This window comes from Sclerotinia sclerotiorum, genomic scaffold (genome assembly GCF_000146945.2).
Source record: "Sclerotinia sclerotiorum 1980 UF-70 scaffold_18 genomic scaffold, whole genome shotgun sequence".
NCBI lineage: Eukaryota > Fungi > Ascomycota > Leotiomycetes > Helotiales > Sclerotiniaceae > Sclerotinia > Sclerotinia sclerotiorum.
This window is the reverse complement of record NW_001820818.1, coordinates 707,022-726,913: the sequence shown is the minus strand read 5'-3', so window position 1 is coordinate 726,913 and position 19,892 is coordinate 707,022. Positions and strand designations below refer to the sequence as shown.

The 19,892-nt window shown below is 39.6% G+C and overlaps 6 protein-coding genes across 6 annotated transcripts; 2 read left to right on the top strand and 4 right to left on the bottom strand.

Annotated features, from left to right (window-relative positions):
* Positions 1-1,553: 1,553 nt before the first annotated feature.
* On the top strand, positions 1,554-3,249 carry SS1G_11605 (hypothetical protein; the record flags this gene model as incomplete). Its single annotated transcript, XM_001587562.1, has 5 exons — positions 1,554-1,578; positions 1,732-1,867; positions 1,987-2,179; positions 2,243-3,150; positions 3,222-3,249. 5 exons carry the CDS (start codon positions 1,554-1,556, stop codon positions 3,247-3,249), a joined length of 1,290 nt encoding a protein of 429 aa, XP_001587612.1.
* A 776-nt stretch (positions 3,250-4,025) lies between these two features.
* On the bottom strand, positions 4,026-6,185 carry SS1G_11604 (hypothetical protein; the record flags this gene model as incomplete). The annotated part of the gene is made up of 3 exons (XM_001587561.1): positions 4,026-5,419; positions 5,469-5,842; positions 5,905-6,185. 3 exons carry the CDS (start codon positions 6,183-6,185, stop codon positions 4,026-4,028), a joined length of 2,049 nt encoding a protein of 682 aa, XP_001587611.1.
* Positions 6,186-7,434: 1,249 nt separating this feature from the next.
* On the top strand, positions 7,435-9,907 carry SS1G_11603 (hypothetical protein; the record flags this gene model as incomplete). The annotated part of the gene is made up of 3 exons (XM_001587560.1): positions 7,435-8,175; positions 8,226-8,693; positions 8,741-9,907. 3 exons carry the CDS (start codon positions 7,435-7,437, stop codon positions 9,905-9,907), a joined length of 2,376 nt encoding a protein of 791 aa, XP_001587610.1.
* Positions 9,908-11,409: 1,502 nt separating this feature from the next.
* On the bottom strand, positions 11,410-12,927 carry SS1G_11602 (hypothetical protein; the record flags this gene model as incomplete). Its single annotated transcript, XM_001587559.1, has 1 exon — positions 11,410-12,927. One exon carries the CDS (start codon positions 12,925-12,927, stop codon positions 11,410-11,412), a length of 1,518 nt encoding a protein of 505 aa, XP_001587609.1.
* Positions 12,928-13,557: 630 nt separating this feature from the next.
* On the bottom strand, positions 13,558-14,697 carry SS1G_11601 (hypothetical protein; the record flags this gene model as incomplete). Its single annotated transcript, XM_001587558.1, has 1 exon — positions 13,558-14,697. One exon carries the CDS (start codon positions 14,695-14,697, stop codon positions 13,558-13,560), a length of 1,140 nt encoding a protein of 379 aa, XP_001587608.1.
* A 1,997-nt stretch (positions 14,698-16,694) lies between these two features.
* SS1G_11600 (hypothetical protein) lies at positions 16,695-18,814 on the bottom strand (the record flags this gene model as incomplete). Its single annotated transcript, XM_001587557.1, has 4 exons — positions 16,695-17,437; positions 17,489-17,607; positions 17,655-18,456; positions 18,514-18,814. 4 exons carry the CDS (start codon positions 18,812-18,814, stop codon positions 16,695-16,697), a joined length of 1,965 nt encoding a protein of 654 aa, XP_001587607.1.
* Positions 18,815-19,892: the final 1,078 nt, after the last annotated feature.

The window sequence follows — 19,892 nt, the reverse complement described above, 5'->3', positions numbered from 1 at the left end:
TAGCTCGCATATATAGCAATACTACCTACGTATGTATTTGAATACTCAAAGTTCCCAAAATTATGTATGAAAAGCAACCCCTCCTATATAACCTCATATCAAGTATTACGAAAAAATTAATAGACATATATGTACAAATACAAGTAGAAGAGAGGATCAGAGATATAGATGAAAGATAGATGATAGATACCTGCCGACTCTCCAAATAAGTAGTCACGCTATCGCTATCTAGGTATTAGTCACGCTACCACTGTATATTCTATGCTAATTTTACAGCTTCCCTTCATTGCTAAATAATTACTGAACTTATCCAGCAAGAAGAAATGTTATGTAAGATTAACTTAATCTTATATTAGATATTGCGGAAAGAAGTGATTATCAATACGTACGGAGTATTTAAGAATATAAATGAATACATTTGTATGAAATGAAATGAATTTAATTGAACACCAAACAAAACACAAGACACACAATCAAAATCTTTAGAAGATTGAGGAACTTCGTTATTTGCGTAATAATAAATACCCATCCAGGGATTCATAAGAAAATAATAGAGAAGGTAAGAGCAGATCATCTTAAGCAACATGTTTCCTGCTGACACTTTTGCAAATTAAAACACTGTGACTGACACTTTTATGAACAAAAGTTCCTAAGATGATATCTGGCAAAGTAAAATAAAGCTATTATGTGAAATATCTGGAAAACTGTATTCTTGGAGTGTAGCTGGATTAGTCTTTACAATGGCTCAACATAGCAAGTATCGCTAGTCCTAGGGCACTAGATCTTTTGCTAGAGTAGTAACCATAAACCCCGTTTTCCATAGATAACCCTGTTTGTATATTGAGAAATAGAGGGATGATTTTTTCCTCAAATGTGGACATTAGATCTTGCTTGAACCTAATCTTCATAACAAACATAGCGGGTTTTACGGATTTTCATTCACTTTTGATTCTCATGTGGAGACTGATAACTTTACTCTCAAGACAGATAATATCTTCTTCAAATTAGTTGAAGGAGGTATATAGAGGGGGTTTACGGTAACTTGTTAAAATTAATTATGGGGTTAATCAAGGCAATTGCACCCCTATACTCAAACTTTACAGCAGATAGATCCCGGAGTCAACTACCTAAAGCCCCTGTTGTTCACTACATCAAAGCCTAAATAAAGCATGAAAGCATGCAGATGTGACGTCTGCCCATTTGCTTACATAAATATTTTCAAATTGGTCAAAGCTCAAGCTCAACTCAATCTCCATTCTTCGTACAACGAGTATTTGAATCAAAAGTCTTTTTGTTTTTTTCGAGCCTTCATTGTGATAATTCAAAATTCTAGGAGTCTCTCCGATTTTACTCGAAACATCTCCATCTCTCTCATCTTAAAGAGAAACTAAGAAACAGAGAAATATTGTCTTCGCCGACTGTTCAAAAAAAAGTACGGCCTGCGTTTGGTGAGCTGTGGAAGCTTGAGGAAGATCAGCTACTGGTTTGAGTTGATATAAACACCTTCATTCGATTCAGATCTTCTCTCATTTCGCAATATACCAGCAGCAAATATGACATCTACTTCATATCGCGTTGGTATGTATTTCCTCTTCCGCTTTCATCACACTTGCAATAATCTTGTCTCCACGTGATAACGCGTGCTGTCATTCATCATCACTGAAGAATCCTTCATTCTTGATATACGAATCTAAATATGAATTAAAGTATTGAATACTGACTAAACTATAGAACTCGCAACTACTGCACGAGCTGGATGCAATAATATGGAATGTAAAGATGCTGGTATTAAGATTCAAAAAAATGAATTGAGACTCGGTACTTGGGTTGAGATCAGAGACTATGGAGGTTGGCAATGGAAACATTGGTATGTTGATTCTTTATTCAGTTTTGGTCAAATTTATGGCTCATGCATATTTTTTTTATATCACAATGTTCTTTACATCATTCATGCAATTCCATAAGCTATTACTAAGGTGAAATTAGGGGATGTGTCACTGGAAAACAACTCGAAAATATGAGAAATTACCTTGAAGATGGTAAGGGTGGTTATATGTGGGATAAGCTGGATGGTTATAATGATGGTGGAAAGGGTAGTTTGGATGATCATCCTGAAATGCAGGAGAAGGTCAGAAGAGTTGTTACTCAAGGATTTATTGATCCCGAAGATTGGAAAGGGGTATGTATTCTCATTCTTCCTTCTCCCTAACAATCCACATCAAATTCATTAACAAAAAACCAGGATCCAGAAATGAATACACTTGGCAAATCAGGAACTCGCACCGTCGAATCAAAGAAAAAGTTCAAGGAGCAGAAATCAGCCGACATGGGTAGTCTAACTGAAATTCAAGCAAAATGGGACGAAGCCCTAAGAGAGAAAGAGCTATTGGTTAAAGATGGGAAGGAGAATGGTATGAAACTAAAGGCTCTAAATAAGAAGATTGAGGAGTTTTCGAAGGAAATGGACCGTCGTCGCAAGGAAGAAGAGAAACAAAAGGCGTATAGAGAAAGTAGTGCGGTTAAAGCTGAGAGCGCTAATACACCAAAGAAGAGAAGTAGAGTGAAGAAAGAAGATATTGATGAGGAAGAACAAGAGGACGAAAAACCTGTAAGGAAGAAGAGAGGTGGGAAAGTTAAGAAGGAAGAGGATTCCGAAGAAGAGGTTATGCCAGTTAAGAGAGCTCGTGGAAAAAAGATTGCGGTTAAAAAAGAAGAGGATGAGAAACCTGTGAAGAAGAAGAGAGGTGGAAAAGTTAAGAAGGAAGAGGATTCCGAAGAGGAGGTTTTGCCAATTAAGAAAGCTCGTGGAAAAAGAGTTGCGGTTGAGAAGGAAGAAGAGGATGACGACGACGAAGAAGAGGAAGCAGCCAAACCCGTTCCCGTTAAGGAATCTCGTGCCAAGAAACCAGTCATCAAAAAGGGAGTCAAGGAGGAAGATGACGATGAGGATGAAATCTTAACCAAATCAGCTCCAGCCGCGAAGAAAGGCCGCAAGAACTCGAAGAAAGTTAAGGAGGAACCTAAATCAGAAACTCCAGATCTAGTTTCTGATGATGATACTTCCAAGAATCAGAAAGCTGAACCTCTTGATGAGGAGATGAAGGATGAGGAAGATGAAGAAGAGGTTAAGCCTGTAAAGAAGACTAGAGGGTAAGTTTTCCGCATTCTCCTTTGTTATATTTTCAGAGTCGATGAATGTGTCATACTAAAAAATTAAGTAGAAGACCAGCAAAGAAGACAAGAGCTTGATGGAAACTCTGCGAAATTTTACCCTCTATCAGATATCTTTTGGTATGATGTATCGAGGCATCCTCTCAAATGCAATGAGCTGCGTCTGTTGAGTGTAGTAACGAGATCGGTATGTCTTGCATGGGGGAACTGACGAATGAGTATATTTAAGAAGGAAATAAAATGGAGCGGAACGGTATATTATGATAAAACCTTGAGGAACGGGGTCATCTGAGGGAATGATTGCTAATTATGGAGGAGAGCTGTATAAGAGAATAAATGGAAATGGCAATAAATTGGGAAGTAATAGCTGTAGCTGTAGCTGTAGTTGTGCTTGTGCTTGTGATTATAATATAAATGTAAGCTTACCTACTAGGTAGTTATAGTTATCAACGAAGACAGACTCCTAGGAAACAATTCAAAGAATGGATGTAAGACTTGAGAAATACCTAGTGCTGATTTATAAATAAAGTGGTATTGAGGTTAAATGAAGTTAGGTAGGTAGATAGGTAGATATACAGGTATGATTATGATTATGATTATGATTATTAGATTTATTAGATTTATTAGATGGATATATTACTATGTAGTCTTAAGAAGGAAACAGTTCGTCTTATTTAACCTTACATTATTTATATAGTCTTACAATCTAATTTACTATTTAAGATATTAATTCTACTTTTGAATTTAAAAATATACATGTAGATCCTCTATTTGCTCCCCTTTCCCCTCACAACATACCATCGGGACATATATATCTCAATCCTTTCAATTGCACACTACACACTACACTTCATCTATAACTTTCCCCTTCCAGCCTCCTCAACAACATCACCTATTTTCCTAACTACTTCTTCTAATTCCCCTGCACCTATAGCACCTACACCGCTATACCAATCATAAGCTCCCTCTCCCTGTTTCAAATCCCTTCTCTCTTTCCATTCTTGATCAATACCCGTGGTCCACTCCCACCTAACTGAAATTCTAATCTTTTCTTTCCCCTTTTCCCCAACCCTACCTGGTACTTCCGGTCCCAGAATCGGGATTGAAGAAACTTCAAAACTCATTTGTTTAACCCCTCCCTCATCGTTTAATCCCGAGAAAATTTTTCGAAGAATATTAGCTTGTGTTGTTACTTTCCATCCTTCCTCTTCTTTTGTAAACGGAGAGGAGAAAATATAAGCTAACCAACAACCCATTGCCCATAAAATATAATCTTTCACGTAATCCCACTCTGCAACTGCTGGGGGAGGTGGGCAGATTTGGAGAAGAGGGGAAGTATCTGGTGTGATGCGTAGATAGTAAACTGGGCGAGAATAATTTTGAGTAATGGTTAGAGTGCGGATTTGAAGGATAGAGGGTACAGGAGTAAGTGGTGTGGTATGGGAAAAGGATGATGGAATGGAAGAATGAGGTGGTGATGAAAGAGGAAATGGAAATGTGATGGTCGTTAGGAATTCTAAGTGATTTGTTAAAGTTGTGAGTATTCTTTCCGGAGTTGAAAGGTTTTGGAAAGAGGAAGAAGTGCCTGGGGTGATGATATAAGTTGGTGGGGTTGAAAGGCAGGCTGAGGTAAGAGCTGTGCAGAGAGGCGTGAGCAGTGAGTGAAGAGATGAAATTACGGTTTCATGAGCGAAGCGGGTTAAAAGAGAGCGTAGGATGGGGAACGGATTGTTTGGACGAGGTTGACCAGAGATTGGTGGTGGTGGATTGGTTCGAATACGATGGTGTCGGCGATGTGAAAGAGAAAGGAGAAGATGAAGAGTTAGATAGATACCATTGGCAAGGTATGAATCTGGTCGTGGACCTAGAACTGGCCGAAAAGGATCGGTAGGTAATGTTTGAAGCTCGATTAAAATCTTCTTAGTTGGAGAAAGTGGAAATGTGATTGTATTCGTTTTGGAGTCCGATTGTAAACCATGAGATGCGAGAGTTCTTACCTCCCGAATCATTTCTTGCCAAAGTTCGGATGTGAAAATAGTATTTCGTGCTTGAAGAATTAAATCTTGAATAGGTGCATCTTGCGGGACAGCTTTGGGAAGTATAGTTTCTCCAGTTGTAACTCCATTGGTTTCAACCAAAACTCGTAAACTTTGAGGTTCCGGACTTGTGATCCCTTGGTCAAGATATATTGATCCATCCGGATTTCGTCTAAGTGCTCCAAGACTACGATTTCTAAATGTTGGCGAGGCTATCATATGTTAGCTTGAGCTAAATTATAAAGGGTTAAATGAACCAACCTTCTGCAAATCCAAATCTAACACCCAATGTATGCTTTTCTTGGGGCAATCGACATACTGCCCATCCACTCTCACTAACAGCCAATACTTGTTCCCAGTATTTTGTTTCCGCATCAATTTCTTTTTCTAACCTTGTCGCAGATGCTAGAATCGCATCCACCGTCTTGCTTAGATTTGATGCTTTCCAACCTTTGGCTATCTTTTTGTTTTCTTTCTTTTGTTCTTCAGTAACTCGTGAGTCTGCTATTTTATCTGCACCCAAGGTACCCGTTCCGGTCAATTCACGAAGTGATGGTGATATTGATAGACTAGCTTGTACAGGCGCATCTTTTGACAGAAGGAGGGATATAAAATCAAGAGATATCATGGCAGCACTATGTGCATGTCTATACTTGAATCAGTATTTGCGCATTGTATTTTGTAAAGAGTAGCATACTCAAGTTGACCAAGAATTTCATCCCTTGCGGTCAAGAGTTCCTTCATACGATCAGGCTCCTCTTCTGCTTCCCCATCTTCACTAGAACTTTCATTCTCCTCATCATCCTCTCCAAGTTCAGCTTCGGCGATTTCTTGTCGTAAACTATCTTCTGATAGATTTCGAAAACCACCTCGTTCGGCATTGATTCTTGCGATCAATAAAGGTAGTGGGATGGAGCTTTTGGCTGGAGTTGGTGCTGGGCGCAAAGAAATTGGAATAGGATTGGGAAGGGAAGTCATTTTGAGGGATGGGATAGCATTCAGTAAGCGATTGAATTATGAAGACTGAATTGAAGGTTGAGGTTGTTTATGATTGATTGAAAGTCTTTCCCCAGGTTTACTTGTAGAACGTAGGGAGTATTATGGTTCTGCGATAGTTGAATTTGAGCATCGACAAACAATCCAAACCATCGACCCGCTAAAAAAGCATTCACCGCTTTTAATTATTGCCAAAATGGAGCGCTAGACGAGCAGTGGGTATTTGATTCTTACGTAGTATGAGGGGTTCAATAGATACATCTATCTTTATATACCTAGTATATCCAAAATGTATTTGATACTATTGATACTGTTGATACTTCTTTATTTCATTCATACTCGTCCAATCAAATGCTTACCTCCATTCACATTCACCACGTTCAAATAATTCTATCATCTCAGTGGAAAGTTACCTACCTAGTACTAAGTACGACACGAGCTTGTGATGTCAGATGTATGCTGTAGCGCCCGAATTGAGTCCGATCACTACCTTGTATATCTCTCAGGTACCAAAATATCACCAATCATGGCAACCATTAGGGTATCCGCCTTTATAACACTCCGCCAAAAAAGACATGACACCAGATAATTATAAGAAAAATGGAAACCGAACAAGCACACTCAGGGTAATGCGGGTAATGCATGGCTCATGAATGGATCACTATAGACTTCCAAGATATTATGATAAAACCGCCGAGAATGCGATATTGGCTTGGGTTGCATTTGAAGTGTGTTTGAAATATGTACTGCGAGAGAATGAATACTTCACATCATGTTACCATACAAGTAATGAAAAGGGTTAACCACCAGTGTACCTACCTAGGTCATATACCTCTACATCTTGCATCGACTGACTCTTGCATACAATACATCCTCCTTACCCAAAGTTCTTTATATCTTCCTACAGCTTCAATATCATTGGCTTTTCAGCTGATCCCGATAAGCAGCCATTTCATCCCCCCTTGTAACAAGCTTTATCGTAACAATCAGAATTGACAAGGCCTCAGCCCACCAAAAAAGACATGGACCCATCTTAAAACTCTCAACTTTTCGTCATTCCCTTGAAAACAATCCTACTTCAATACACACATCTCATATCTTAAACTTTATTCCTCAGTCTTCACTGCTTTTTAATTATACCCAAGATCCCTTTCGTCTGCTTCTCTTCTCTTCTCAACTCACCTCGACCCCATTCGTTTTACCTGCAACGCAAACAACTCAAAAATTCATCATGGCTCCTCAACCCCCACCACCCCTCGAAGGGAAGAAACGACGCATCGCCATCATGACCAGTGGAGGTGATTCTCCTGGTATGAATGGTGTTGTGCGAGCTTGCGTTCGAATGGCAATTTACAAAGGATGTGAACCATATTGTATCTATGAAGGATATGAAGGTTTAGTCCAAGGAGGAAAATTGATACAAAAGATGGGCTGGGAAGATGTTCGTGGATGGCAATCAGAAGGAGGTACTCTTATTGGTACTGCCAGATGTATGGCTTTCTACGAACGACCTGGCAGATTACAAGCTGCAAAAAATATGGTGTTGAATGGTATCGATGCTCTCATCATCTGTGGTGGAGATGGTTCCTTAACTGGAGCGGACAAATTCAGAGCGGAGTGGCCCGGCTTGATCAAGGAATTGATTGAGAAGAAGGAGTTATCTGAAGAACAAGTTGCTCCATTCAAACACCTCAATATCGTTGGATTGGTTGGTTCAATTGATAATGACATGTCCGGTACCGATGCTACAATTGGTTGCTTTTCAGCTCTTGGCAAAATTTGTGAGATGGTGGATTACATTGAACAAACCGCTTCATCACATTCAAGAGCTTTCGTTATTGAAGTTATGGGTAGACATTGTGGTTGGTTGGCCTTGATGGCAGGTGTTGCTACTGGTGCAGATTTCGTTTTCATCCCAGAAAAGCCAAGAGCAGATAACTGGAAAGAAGAGATGTGTAAGATCATTCAAAAGGTATGTCTGATCTATCACCACAAGATAAAATCATCCTAACAATCACACAGCATAGACAATTGGGAAAGAGAAAGACAATTGTTATTGTTGCTGAAGGTGCTCATGATCAGGGAGGGAATAAAATCTCTCCCGACATGATCAAAGATCTTCTCGCAGATAAGAACGGACTTGCTCTCGATACTCGTATCTCTACATTAGGTCATGTTCAACGTGGTGGTTCTGCATGTGCTTATGATCGATACCTTTCTACTTTACAAGGTATTGAGGCAGTAAATGCTGTTCTTGAAGCTACACCAGAAACAGTAACTCCATTCATCGCCATTAACGAGAACAAAATTACGAGAAAACCACTTGTTCAATCGGTTATTGATACTCAAGAAGTAGCAAAAGCTATTGAAGCGAGAGATTTTGATAGAGCTATGGCATTGAGAGATGCAGAATTCTCCGATTTCCATGATTCTTACATGACTACCACAGCTACTGATCTTAATAATGACATGCGTCTCCCTGATAAGAAGGTCAGTGATATTAATGACTTACCTTTACTAATGCTAACATCATATAGCACATGAGAATTGCTATCGTACATGTTGGAGCTCCAGCTGGTGGTGTTAATGCTGCTACACGTGCAGCGGTTGCTTACTGCTTAACTCGTGGACATACACCAATTGCTATTCACAACGGATTCGCTGGATTCGCTCGTCATCATCAAGATAATCCAGGATCCGTTAGGGAATTTGATTGGTTAGAAGTTGATGGATGGGCTAGTAAGGGTGGTTCAGAAATTGGTATGAATCGTGAACTTCCATCAGAATCTGGAATGCCATTGATCGCATCACTTTTTGAAAAATTCAAGATTGATGGTCTTCTCATCATTGGAGGTTTCGAAGGTTTCCACGCATTATCCGAACTTCGTCAAGCAAGAGAAAAATACTCTTCTCTTTGCATCCCCATGACTTTACTTCCAGCAACTATTTCCAACAACGTTCCAGGAACAGAATACTCAATTGGTACTGATACTTGTTTGAATGAACTTGTTCGTTATTGCGATACCATCAAACAATCAGCTTCAGCTTCTCGTCGTCGTGTTTTTGTTATTGAAACTCAAGGTGGTCGATGTGGTTACGTCGCTACAATGGCTGGTCTTGCTGTTGGTGCATCAGCTGTTTATACTCCTGAAGAAGGTGTTAGTATTGCTATGCTCTCAGCAGATATCGCACATCTTAGAGAAGTTTTCGAACAAGACAGAGGTCAAACAAGAGCTGGTCGTCTAATTCTCATCAACGAAAAGGCATCAAAGGTTTATCACGCTAAACTCATTGCTGACATGATCCGCGAAGAAGCCGGTGAGCGTTTTGAATCCAGAGATAGCATCCCAGGTCACGTTCAACAAGGTGGTACTCCATCCCCAATGGATCGTACCCGAGCTGTTCGCTTAGCTATCAAATGTATTGAACATCTCGAAAAATACGAAGCTAAAACAGACAAAGAAATTATCGCGGATAAACAAAGTTCTACGGTTATTGGTATTAAGGGTGCACAAGTAGTCTTCTCTAATATGGCTGACGTAGAGGAGAATGAAACGGATTGGCCTAATCGAAGACCAAAGGATGAATTTTGGTCTGGAGTTAAGGGAGCAGTGGACATTCTTGCTGGTAGACCTGATGTACCAAGACCGGTAAGAAGGTTGGTAGGTTGGAAAGCGAAGGATGTTAAGAGAGGTTTGATGTGAGGGATGATGGGATGATGGGGTGATTGATGGGTAGAGAATATTTTTACATGGGATGATTGAGGTACTGGGCATTTGTCCTAGAATGATGAATTGGGTTGGGTTGGGAGAATGAATCATGAAACGAGATGAGATAAGAATGAAAGAGAATAGGAAAGAGATATGAGACACGAGGGACGTGATACGAGGGAAGAATTGATGGTGATGAGATTCAAATGTTTTGATGGAGATGAATGAATGAACGAATGAATGGATGAGATTAAATGAAATGAAATGAAATGAATTCAGTTGAGTTGAGTTGAGTTGAGATGCAATAAATAGCATAAATATAAACATATTTATAATCAGTATGACCTCAGGATCTAGATAATCAAAATCATTTTGATGATGTATTTTTATTTGAGTGATTTTATTTATTTATATATGAAATTTAAAAATGATGGGAGGGTTAAAATATCATATCAATTATTAATAGACAATTAAAAGATATAATTTCTTAATTCTCAAATTTTTAAAATTTTATTTGAAATTATACAAGATTATTATTACTTAATAAAGAATATTTGATTTTGTTAAAAGGAATGACCTCACACAGGGAATAGTGGGAAGCTGATAGGGCAGAACTGAGGTAATATTGGTCTAGTAGGTTAATCTCTCTTCTAAGTTCTACGGAAGTGCGAAGCTCTCTTACAGAGAGCTTCTCAATCTAGTCCTAATAGGACTAGTGCCCCGTGCACGTGCTACGCAGGAACCATTCACTTTAACAGATTTGATAATTTTTATATAATGTGACCAAAAGGGTGTTTATAGACCAGCAATTGTATTTAACTTGGAATCTACAGGTGAAGAGCACCTGTAGATGGGGATAGCTACTCTATATATACACAAATGAATGGCCTAGCCGCAATGGCTAGGCAAAAAGAAGTCATATTTATCCCTCCAATGATCTTACTTTACCGATAACCATTGATACCTAGTACTTGTCCGGATCTGATCCTCAGACCACCTAAATCGTATACTAATCCCGAGTAATCGTATCATGTGTGGACATGGTTAATGTACCTGAGGTTTCTTATATAATAAGGGTGGGAGGAAAGCAGGGGTTTCCGTCACAATTATATAATAAAGGATTATTTTTAAAAAGATAAAAGGACTCTTTTGTTACGACGGGCTACACAACTACCAAGACACGTGATCACAAATGATCAATAGTGATCATTAAGGATCACTAAGGATCACGGTATAGGTGATCACTGATGATCATTAAGGATCACTAAGGATCACGGTATAGGTGATCACTGGTGATCATTAAGGATCACTAAGGATCACGATATAGATGATCACTAATGATCATGAAGGATCACTAGTAATCATGGAAGCATGAAGGACTATATAACGTAATTTATCACCGAGTGGGCCATATCACCGAGTGGGCCACTTTCACCTCAATTTACACTTTCAAGTACATATTATTCAACAACAATTGAATCAATTGATTGAAACTATTAGGAATCTAATAATCTAGGATCTATTATATTGATTTGACAAGTTCTTGAATTATGACCTGGCTTTCCACACTTACTACAGCATCTACTAGAAGATGCTTCCCCATTAGAATTCCCCCCATTTTGACGCTCGTCGCGTTGAATCTGAATATCAACCTCTTGTTGAGATAATATATCCATAGCTTCTTGTCCAGTAAGTACTCCTCCTTGCCGTAATTGAGTTTTTTTTGCACGTCGATGTTTGCTTAATGCCTCATTTGCCTTCCGAAGTGTACGGTTTTCTGCACTTAAAAGTGTATTTTCATGTGCCAATCTTTCTGTGCCTTTAGCTAAAGCTAGTACAGTTTTGAATATAGGTGTAGGAGAGCTTGATTGATGACGAGATATTCGAGATTTTACTAAAGTTGATTGAGAAAGAGCTTCAGTTGGATTGTGAGGGGTTTGAGAGATCCAAAGATCCAAATCGAAAGGAGGAGGAGTAGGTGTATGAATTCGAATATCTAATTTTGAGAGTACAGCTTCGGGATTAAATGGTATTAATCCAGCTCCTCGAAACCCAGCTTTCATATTCTGAACTGTAATTGATTCTTGATATGCAGCTTTAAAAGCTATAAAGAATTCAACCTTGGAGATATGATTGATATGTGCCTTGATAAATCCATCAATTTGACAACCATACGAACGTTTTAGGACACTAAAACACCCAACATCAAGTGGTTGAGTTAAATGACTTGAATGCGGTGGTAATCTTATACATATAATATCATTTGCCTTGCAATATGACTGAAAAGATATTGATTCATGACTTTCGTGTCCATCTAATACTAACATTCGATATTTGCCCTTTCTTCGATGAATCGTATGTTTATCGAAATGCTTTAACCATTCTAATCCTGTCTCATTATTCGTCCATCCATTGGAAGTAGGTTTGATAGCCCAATCCGCAGGAAAATCGGTTTCGGTGTACCAATTGGAAAGATGTATTTGTCCTTGAACTACCAGAAATGGAGGTATAGTTTCACCCTCCCCATTACCACATATAATTGCTGTAGCCCATTCTCGATTGCCTGGTTGTACTGCTTTACCTCTGCCTCGTCGTTCAGCATCAGTTACAACCATTGCAGCATTTATAATCCCTATCATAAAGCCTGTTTCGTCGAAATTATAGAAATCGCAATCCAGAATACCATATTTTGCTCGCATATTCGATACCAATCGAAACCACTCCTCAAGAAGCTTAGGGTCTTCGCAGAGAGCTCTTTGAAAATCATAAACACGACTAAAACGCGTCTTTAATTCTGTATGACGCTTTACGAATCGATGAGCCCAGAGCTTTCCAACTTTCTTCGCATTTCTTGATTCAAGAATATAATTCGCCATATCTTCTACACCCTTGATTTTAGGTGGAAATCCTCTTCGATCCATATCAAGTATGTATTCAACAATCACTTTCTCTTCCAATTGTGTAATCTTATGGCAATTCGCTCGAGTTTCTGTACGTGGAGTTAAACCATCCATTCTGTGGCTGATCGTTGTGCGAGGTATATTATATAGTTGAGCAGCCTTCCGAATGCTTAGTTTTTTATCTTTTTGAAAAGCTTCGATAGCTAAGAGTAAACGTGCTTCTTTATTTGTAGATTGCATAATAAATGGTTGATAAATCGCGTGTTGAATATGAAGAGTGTGAATTGAGGTGAAAGTGGCCCACTCGGTGATATGGCCCACTCGGTGATAAATTACGTTAATCAAGATGGATTTCCTTTGTATAGAGCTTCGTGCTCAAGATCAATCATTTAGTATATCCTACTATTAGTTACGAATTGCATTTCATTATTGTCATTACTTAAGTCCCTGCTTGACGCCTAGTTATAAACCACCTCGAGAGCCTAGAGCACTTCCACGTGATCTAGACGGCAAACCTCGTAACATCTTTGAATTCTTTTAAAAATTACTTTCATTTATAATTTGAAACCTTTATATATATAGTCTTAACAGATAGATATTTTAAAATTGTATTTATTTTTTCTTGTATATATATATATATACATCTATCTAGTATCTCTCTAAAACCATCTTACAAACCCTCTCTCTATCATATCTCTCACCTAAGATCACATCATCACAATCACAATCACCTCTACATCAAACCTACTCCCTACACCTCTCCCAAAACTCCGCCGCCTTCTTAACAGCCAACACAGCCTCCTCTTCAAACCCCACAATATGTCCCGTCAACATAATATCATGCACGGCATTCCCATCAATCTGCAACTCCGTCTTATTCCCCACCTCAGTAAACTCCCCATAAACCCTCACAATATCATCGAAAAGCACCTCGCACTCCCCCGCACTAAAAAACAACGGCGTAGAACTCCTAAACGCATTTCCTATATAAGAAATACACGCATCTGATAACTGAACCCCTGTTCCCTCCAAAGGCGCCAATCCTTGCGCACCCCAACTCGCAAATTTCTCATGCACGTAATCAGTTGTCGCGCGACTATTTTCCCGGAATTTTTCTTCAACCATCGCGCTGCCGATATCAACCCATGCAGACCATAACCATGCACATCCCGGATGGGGAAGTCCTGCAGTGGGATTATCGTGTATGTATCTCAAGAGCGTTAGGGTTAGATTTCCCCCCGCACTATCGCCCGACACGACGATGTTTTCGGGAGGAATTCCCAATGTCTCGGTTAAATAGCAGTAACTTGTCACGGCGTCCTGTAATGCGGCGGGAAATCTCCCGCTGGTATCGTTGGAGAGTCGGTATTGTGGACAAAATATGTGGGTGGCGTTGGTGTGAGATAGGAATGTTTGGGCGGCGAATCCGGTGTCTTTTATGCGGCCGTCGCCGACTACGTAGGCGCCGCCGTGGAAGTGGAGGATTATTTTTATATTATTGGTGGTGGTGGCGGTTTCGGATGGTGTTAGTGGGGAGGGATACCATGTCCCGCCGATTATTTCGGGGACGATGGACGGATTGGATGTGCTGACTCCTTGGTAGCGGGTTGGAGATGCGGGATTAATGGTGCAGAATCGCGTGCCTTCGTTTTTGGGTTGCAGTGTTAGGATGGTTCCTGATTGGGTGAGGGAAATGTATTTTATGAAGGCTTTGCCGAGGAGGATTCGTATAGATTGGTTGTAGGTCCATTTGGAACAGGGTCGGTTGAACGGGAAGATGTAATATGTTAGGTAGAAGGGAAGACTGATGAGATTTGATGTGAGGGCGCTGATGATATAGAGTTGTTTCCCTGGGAAGGTCGTATAGAAGTGGGATGAAGCCATGGCGAGATACGAAGTATGTGAGCTTGGATTCCGTTTTCCCACTGTTCAATGGACTTGTTATTATTTGCCCTGTCTTCAATCTCTTTTCATTGAGATTCGAGAAGTTAGAATGTCATTGAGTTCTGGTAGGAAGGTGTATATATATACGTTTACAAAATTCCCCAATAGTGCCCCATATTATCACGAAGGAAAAAACGTAGCAGGAAAATGCCAACAAACAGCTTGATTGAACCCCGCCAACAAACTTCAGGGGTTAGTACTTGCACGGAAGATGGGAACAAACTAGTGCGAACGAATATGAAAACATGTCTCGGTACTTAGTACAGTACCGTCCGTCCCTGGCTATATCGGAGCAGGATGTACCGGATCCTGAGTATATCGAAAGAGTTTCCTGATTTGATAGATTTCTGTTTGTTTGAGAATACCGGATTGTTAGTATGTTTCGGAATACTGAATTCTTTGAAATTGAATCTAATATACTCAAGATATTTTTTAATATAGAATAATATGAATAATCTGTTAAAGTGAATGGTTCCTGCGTAGCACGTGCACGGGGCACTAGTCCTATTAGGGCTAGATTGAGAAGCTCTCTGTAGGAGAGCTTCGCACTTCCGTAGAACTTAGATAATGAGTGATTCATATACAAGACCAATATAGCCTCAGTTCTGCCCTATCAGCTTCCCACTATTCCATGTGTAAGGTCATTCCTTTTAACATAATCTTATATTTTTTTTGAACAATAATATTATCCAATCACTATAAATAGTTTTAAAAATAAAAAATAAAAATTCTAAATATAAAACTCATATAATTTTTTATAAAATTATAAATATATTTTTCTAATCAGAATTCTCTTTATAACAGATTTAAATAATCAAATTCTATCCTATCCTATATTATATTTCACATTTATTATAGCATAAGATTATAAAATACCACATTAAAATTCATTCCGTCAAAATCCGCTCTCTCCATAGGTAACCTAGGTGATCAGGTCACTAATCCCTAACTCCGAGTAAAAGAATCAACAAAGTGGATGAAAATATCCACTCTTTTAATTCCATCCAATTACACTCCATATACTCCATATTACAGAGTTATAGATTTCGACGGAACGAAAAAGTGAGGAACATCCATTGCATTGCAATGCAATTCACGGAAAAAGCGGCTTATTTTCTCGGAAGACGGATGTTTAATTAACTTTAGGTTAACCCTAGCGATGGACTTTAGAATGAATAGTTTCGGATGGTAGTTTAGGCTTTAATTTTTATTAATATCCGATGAATAAATTTGGAGTACTGTATGGATAAGATTTAACTTTTGATAGGTAGGAGGTAGGTAGGTTATATGATATACTCCTAGCTCATTTTTTGTCGGTGTTTATATCTGGAAGAGGGAAAGAAGCTATAATCCCATCCCTTTGAGCGCGGATTGTAACTCTGTATACTCGCAGATATTGTCTATATCGAGGGATTGGGATTAGTACTTCTATTCATCATTTTAGCACGCACCTTTTGGAGTTTTAGGGGAGTCGGGTGTATACGCGTATAGATGGAATAAATGGTAACTTTATCTATACGATGATACTAATACACCACCAACTTATTGATGAAGGATGGATAGACTATATCTATTACCACCTACTTCAATACAGTCAATTCGATTGTCATTCGTATGAGAATTAGAATAATACACCAACTATATTTCTTCCTCAAACCATCATAATTACTCTCTAAGGAAAATAGACCTCGAAAGTCCGTTCCAGATTAGCTATAGAAAAGAATAAAGTATATCTCTATCTGAAAAGAAAACTATCATTTACACAAGAAAGTAAATCTTTCTCCCTTTTGGCCATACCATGTAGAATTATCTGGTAAGATCACCTCCTTTCCCTTCCTAATTTTTAAAGTACCATACGCCTTCGTAAAGTCCTGCCACATTCTTCCAAAGTATAAATCATCCCTTCAAAACCCCTCATATCCCCAAAAGTCTCAAATCTACAAAATAACCATCAACCCAAAAGTACCACCGACTACCGGAATCAACATTGCCACATTAACATTAGCAAGATGGGTTGCTGCGCCGGTAAATGGTACGTAGGTAGAATAACCCAAGATTGAAGAAGTTCCTGCTGGGCCTGCTGGAACCCGAACACTGGAGGAAGCTAAGACTGTTTTACATCCACCAGGTGGACAAACGGATACAGTCGTTACTGCATGTGTAGGAGCTGGTGAGGGAGCGACATAAGTGATGATTGTAGATGGAGCTTCACCTTCGATTTCTGACACGATGACAGTGGCGCTTGGACCGGCTGGATAAGTGATATAAGTAGTGATGCCGAAGCCGTAGATGGAAGTTGTGTATGTAATAGGCGATGGTGCAGGTACGTAGATGGAAGGTTCGGGTAAGCGAGATGCGGGTTCGGAGTGAGTTCCGAGAGTGGGTGCTGGGACGATATAGATGGATGAGGTTGGGAGTGTGCTGTATATTGGACATGTGGGCATGGTATATGGAAGACAAGTTTTGCATGGGAGGATGGTGGGTGGAATTGGTGTCCAGGTGTAGGATGTTGGGACTGCAGTTTCGTGGCATGATGTTGTGGTGGCGGTGATGAAACCTCCGGTTGGACATGGAATACCTGCACTGAATAAAGCACATGCGTAGCAAGGATATCCTACGGTTGATGTACTCCAGATTGGCTTATGTTCTGTGGAAAAATCACTTGTGATGTAGGAAGTGACTGATATACTTGTTAGTGGCGTTAATAGAAAATGAAGGGTAGATAACTAACCAGTCTTGTCCCCAACAGTATGGCATGATTCAATTATAGATACATAGACGATGATTTCAACACCAACAACCTTGTCTCGGGTTGGACATGATGGAGTTACATATGGAGGAATGAAAGTTCTGAAAACATTTAGTAACAGACTATTCACCAACCACAGATTACTTACGTAGTAACAGTCGAGATATCATGAATAGTTTTGGTATCATGATCTGTAACGGTATCGTGAATGGTGGCAGTCACATTTCTGTTGTGATCGATAGTTGAAATGACAGTTTTGTTTCCATAAGGACCAGAAAGCCCACCAGATCCTGATGGGTAATATGTTGGAAGAGTGGCAGATGCAGATGGAGTGTAAATTGGAGTTGTGGTATTGGGTGTCAAAGCTGGAAGACAATGTCCATCACCAGTCGGGCGACCAGATTCACACTTACAACTTGCTGAACATCCATCACTAGCTACTGTATTACCATCATCACACTCTTCATTCAATGATGCTTCCCAAATTCCATCACCACATCCAGCTGGAGTTGCACCGCGACTAATGATATATGGTAATCCAATTGTCTTATCACCGAAAGTTTGTGATCCCTCACCAATAACATCTTGAGCAATAGCAAGAGCCTCGAAACCATTGATTCCAACGGATGGATAACTGGAAAAAGCTTCATGGACACTGCAAGACCAGCTGGATAAAGCAGCATCATTAAGAGTTTCGAGTGCTGGGGAAGATGCAACAATATGAGCTTTGTTGTAGCAAGCAAGGTTTCCTCGGACGGTGAAATCTCCAAAGTATGAGAGAGATTCTACCTTTGCGGAATCCACATCATTGTAGTAACAAGATAAGGCATAGTAAAGACCAGTCTGTTGAGCACCAGCAAGACTTTTGCCAGATGCTGCGAATTTGATGGAGTTATCGATCAAAACTTTAGCGCCAGGTTGAGCTGAGAAGTGGAAAGTAGGATCCGTGCCTAGTATACAGGTTATTAATTATATAAGGATTTTGAAAAGTGATCTGAGCTCCTTACCAATAACGACGATGTTTCCCTGAACTGCTGGTCCCCAAATATTTTTGGTATCAGTCAAGAATTGAACATCACTTGGTGATGTCGAGCAATCTGGATCGGCAATGACAATAGCTTTGAAAGCAGCAAACTCGGCTGTTCTCATTGTCTTCCATTGTGCTTCACTGACCACCTTTGTGGTATATCCAAGGACAGATGTTGCCTCCACGAACTCTTTATATTCAAATTTATCGACAAAAAGGAGATCTTCTGCAAGTACAGAAGCTGCTAGACTGACCAATAGGCCACTAGTAGAGAACTTCATTGTGATAAGGGAAGATTGATGAAGTATTCGAAATATATTAAGAGAAATTGTCTGTGGTGAGTAGAAAAAACGAGTGTGTCTGTTAAAGAGCGACTGAAAGAGAAACGAGTAACGATATGGAAAGGTCAAGAAGTGGTAGGAAGACTAAATTGGCATATAATATATACACAAGGAAATCAAATACTTTCATCATGTTTCTACTCATGACTTTGAAGTGATATTCATGGCTTAGGAGGCTGCGAGTTAATAGACCGTGACAGATAGAGGGCTGAAGTGTTATAGACAAACTGAATAATGGAACAGCCAATATACGTTCAGATTGTCTGAGATATCTGTATGATAGATCGTATATCAACATCGTACCTGCATAAATTCGGAAATCGTTTGCGCCTCAAAAACCCTGCTTCTCCCTACTGCGATCCTGTGTGTTGTTTTCAGCTCAACAGCCATAACCTTGGCACTGAGTGGAAAGGTTTCACCAAATGCTTTTTGTGAAATTTAAACCAAATTTAGAGAGATGAGGAGATTAGTGAAAAGGTATACGATAATGAAAGCATAAAATAATTTCCAGTGGCCAGCCGTGTTTGTATTGCTTTACAAGAACCGGTTTGTCAGGTTTAGGTGGGTTAACGCAGGGACAATTAAAGTTATCTCCCCCAGAAAAAGAGATATTAACAAGCCGAGGATACGCCAAGTGGAAACTAGATTGATCTCAATCAGAGGATAATTGAAGCCTCAAATGGAGTTGGTGAAGCTAACAAGTGGCACTTGCCAATGGAGTCGACGATGCCAAAGGGAGTCACGTCTAGAACTCCTGGGCTTCTAGACCTCAAAAATAGTCTTAAACGATATAAATATCAAATCCAATCATCATATTTGAAAGATATGGGCTCAAAAGTAGGCAATAAACAGTCAACGGAAGGATTGAAGGAATATCGTTGTGGTGCGAAACGGGGCGCGACATTTTGATCCGTCTGAATTGGCGTTGATTTCAAGGCACCAGAATTCGAGACGAGATTCATCACATGATGACTAATGAATGATTACATAACGGCATCTACCATGTCTCAAACTTGTA